Below are 3,173 nucleotides of genomic sequence, written 5' to 3'. Positions count from 1 at the left end.
GTGTGCGCATGCGTGTGTGTAATTTATATTTATATATGTATAAAAAAGGAATGCGACGTAATCACAAATAAAATTAAAACGCGAGCTGTAATTAATTCAAACTATAGTTATGTTAGCTATTAACTAGTATATCTTTTTTTTCCGCGTAATTTATAACTCTTTCACATTTTATGTGGCACCGTTTCCTTTTTAATTCATCTAAAAAAATGTCACCTTATTATAATTAGATCAAATCAGTTTAATTTTTTATTTTTTTTTACTCTTAATAAAATGATTCATAAGCGCACAAATATCAGAAATTGTTTTAGATCACAATTTTTTTAAAAAAATTATTTCTTTTTCTTACGTACAAATGCCACGTCAAAGGTTGCCCATGTAGTACAATATATACTATGAGTATGCTCTATAAAATGGAAAACACAACATTACAAACATACAATCCATTGATACAAAGATTCAAAAGTCTCTCCAGTATTCTTTCCCTCAACAAAAAGCAAAAAATATATCTTAGAAATATTAATAGATGGGTGCCAAAAAGGACTTCAATGTGAAGTTGATAAAAACAGAGGTGGTAGCAGCAATGTTGCCAATGCAAGAGCATTGGCTATCACAGTCCAATCTTGATTTGCTTTTACCTCCAGTGGATGTTGGAGTATTCTTATGTTATCAAAATCCCATTATTTCTGGAATATTGTCAAAAAATTGGTCATTTGATTCCATGGTCAATGTTCTTAAGGTGTCTTTGGGTGAGACTTTGGTTTCATACTATGCATTTGCTGGAGAGTTAATTCAAAACCTTGCTGGAGAGCCCGAAATTCTGTGTAACAATGCTGGAGTGGATTTCATAGAATCTTGGGCTGATGTAGAGCTTAAAGAGATCAACTTTCATAATCCGGATGAAAGCATAGAAGGCAAGCTTGTACCAAAGAAGAAGCATGGTGTACTAGCTGTTCAGGTACTATTCATCATTCCTCAATCACTCTAGATATTCTTCGAATCCAGCTCGCGTCATCTCATTAACCATCTATCTGAGACTTTTGTTATTCTTTAACACCCCATCTCTGCCCAGTTGAATTTTGATTTTAGGTTCCAACATTGGGTGGGATGGAATTGCTCTGATACTATGTTAAATTAGCTCAAAAAGAAGGATTGTCCATGCGATTATATCTATTTTGAGAAACTAGGATTATTATTTTCCATGCCCACACGAGAAGCATATATACGAGTGCCTTTGTGCCGCTTGTACAAACCAGAGAAAACACCGGCGAGACCAGGGTTCAAATCCAGCTAGAGCCCTATTTGAGTCATTAGGACCAATCAAATACAAATTATTCGTTACTGTTATTAAAAGTTGCCTAAATTAAGTTAATATTGATAGATGCATCTTAAGTTTTCAAATGCTGGATTTTCCTCTTGTCTTCATGGGTTCTGTGAAGGACTAGACCACGTCAAGCCCATTTACCCTTTTTCTCCTTTTGCAACTCAACTTGAACTTGTTGTTTTGCATGCTGCTATTCCTATGAACTCTGCTCCTTACTAAAGTTTTTTGAGAATTGAAAGTTTAATAATCCATTGCAGGTTACAGAACTAAAATGTGGAGGAGTAGTGGTGGGTTGTACATTTGATCATAGAGTTGCTGATGCTTACTCTTTCAACATGTTTCTTGTATCATGGGCTGAGTTAGCTCAGTCCAAACCACTCTCTCAGCTACCATCTTTCAGACGATCTTTTCTTACTCCGCGGTGTCCCTCTTTCTATGATCCTATAATTGATACCATGTACTTACCTATCTCAGCCCTGAAACAGGAAACCGCAAATATTGATCATGATGCTGATGAAATTATAAGTAGAATTTACTATGTTAAGGCCGAAGAAATCAGGCGCCTCCAATCACTAGCCAATTGTAACAACACAACGTTTACTAAACTTGAAGCATTCAGCGCTTTCCTATGGAAAACGATAGCCAGTGATACTAATAACAAGTTCAGGCTTGGAATTGTGGTTAATGGAAGAAGTAGATTAAGCAACGGAGATGAAGAACAAGCCAAGATACTAGAAGGGTATTTTGGGAATGTTCTTTCCATCCCATTTGGGGAAAAAAAAGTTGAGGAACTAAAAGAGAAATCATTGAGTTGGGTTGCAAGTGCAGTGCATGAGTTTCTTGAACATGTTGTGACAAGAGAACATTTTCTTGGGTTAATAAATTGGGTTGAGAATCATCGTCCGGAGCCAGCTCTAGCAAGAATTTATGCCACGAATGAAGATACACCTGCGCTGGTGGTGTCATCGGGGCAACAATTTCCGGTGAGGAAGATTGAGTTTGGATGGGGAGAGGCGGTGTTTGGTTCGTACCATTTTCCATGGGAAGGGAAATCAGGATATGTGATGCCAATGCCAAGTCCAAAAGGAAATGGAGATTGGATTGTTTACATGCATATGTTGAAGGGACAAATTGATTTGATTGAGGCTATTGCGTCAAATGTGTTCAAGCCCCTCACTGCAGATTATCTCAGTTTAAAGTAATCAATCAATGTTTGTGTATACATATGTACTCGGAGATCAGAAGGGGAGCTTTGGAGCAATGAAAACGTTGTTTGTTTCCGTTTGACTCATAGGTTGTGGGTTCAAGTATAGAAACAAATTACAATACTTGTGTTTATACAACACGACCTACTAACATAGGATGTTTTCTGCATAAAAACTACTTTAATATATATACTAAGCTTGTTTGATTGTGTGTGTGTGAAGGAAATATGAGATTGCGATATATATGGCATATTTATTTATTTGTGTGCTCCCTCTCAATGTTTAATTAATTTATGATAATAGCTAAATATGTTTTTGAGAGACAGTTTGATAATTATTTCCTTCATTTCACAAAGAATGACCTGGTTTAACTCGGCACAAAATTTAAGAATATAAAGAAATTTTTGAATCTTGTGGTTCTAAATTAAAGTTAGGTCAAATGTACAAATTTGTTCTTTGATATTGCCATTTTTTTAAAATTATTAAAAATGGGTCGGATAACGTATTTAATAGGAGCTGATTTATGGGTTAGATTAAGTGTTTATGAGTCCGAATATCTTTTCATTTTCATATAAATGTCATGTGATAAGGTCAAAATGACATGACAATTCTATGTGACATTTAAAGAAATTAAAAAAATGAGTTGG

At 35.3% G+C, this 3,173-nt stretch overlaps 1 protein-coding gene across 1 annotated transcript; it reads left to right on the top strand.

Annotated features, from left to right (window-relative positions):
- The first annotated feature begins 347 nt into the window (after positions 1-347).
- Positions 348-2,797, top strand: LOC101246106 (coniferyl alcohol acyltransferase). Its single transcript, XM_004232724.5, has 2 exons — positions 348-955; positions 1,579-2,797. The coding sequence occupies exons 1-2, from the start codon at positions 524-526 to the stop codon at positions 2,521-2,523; spliced, it is 1,377 nt and encodes a 458-aa protein (XP_004232772.1). The 5' UTR covers positions 348-523; the 3' UTR covers positions 2,524-2,797.
- The last annotated feature ends 376 nt before the right edge of the window (positions 2,798-3,173 follow it).

Source organism: Solanum lycopersicum, chromosome 2 (genome assembly GCF_036512215.1).
Source record: "Solanum lycopersicum chromosome 2, SLM_r2.1".
NCBI classification, from domain to species: Eukaryota; Viridiplantae; Streptophyta; class Magnoliopsida; order Solanales; family Solanaceae; genus Solanum; species Solanum lycopersicum.
The sequence above is the reverse complement of the archived record's forward strand: the minus strand, read 5'-3'. Positions and strand labels throughout refer to the sequence as shown.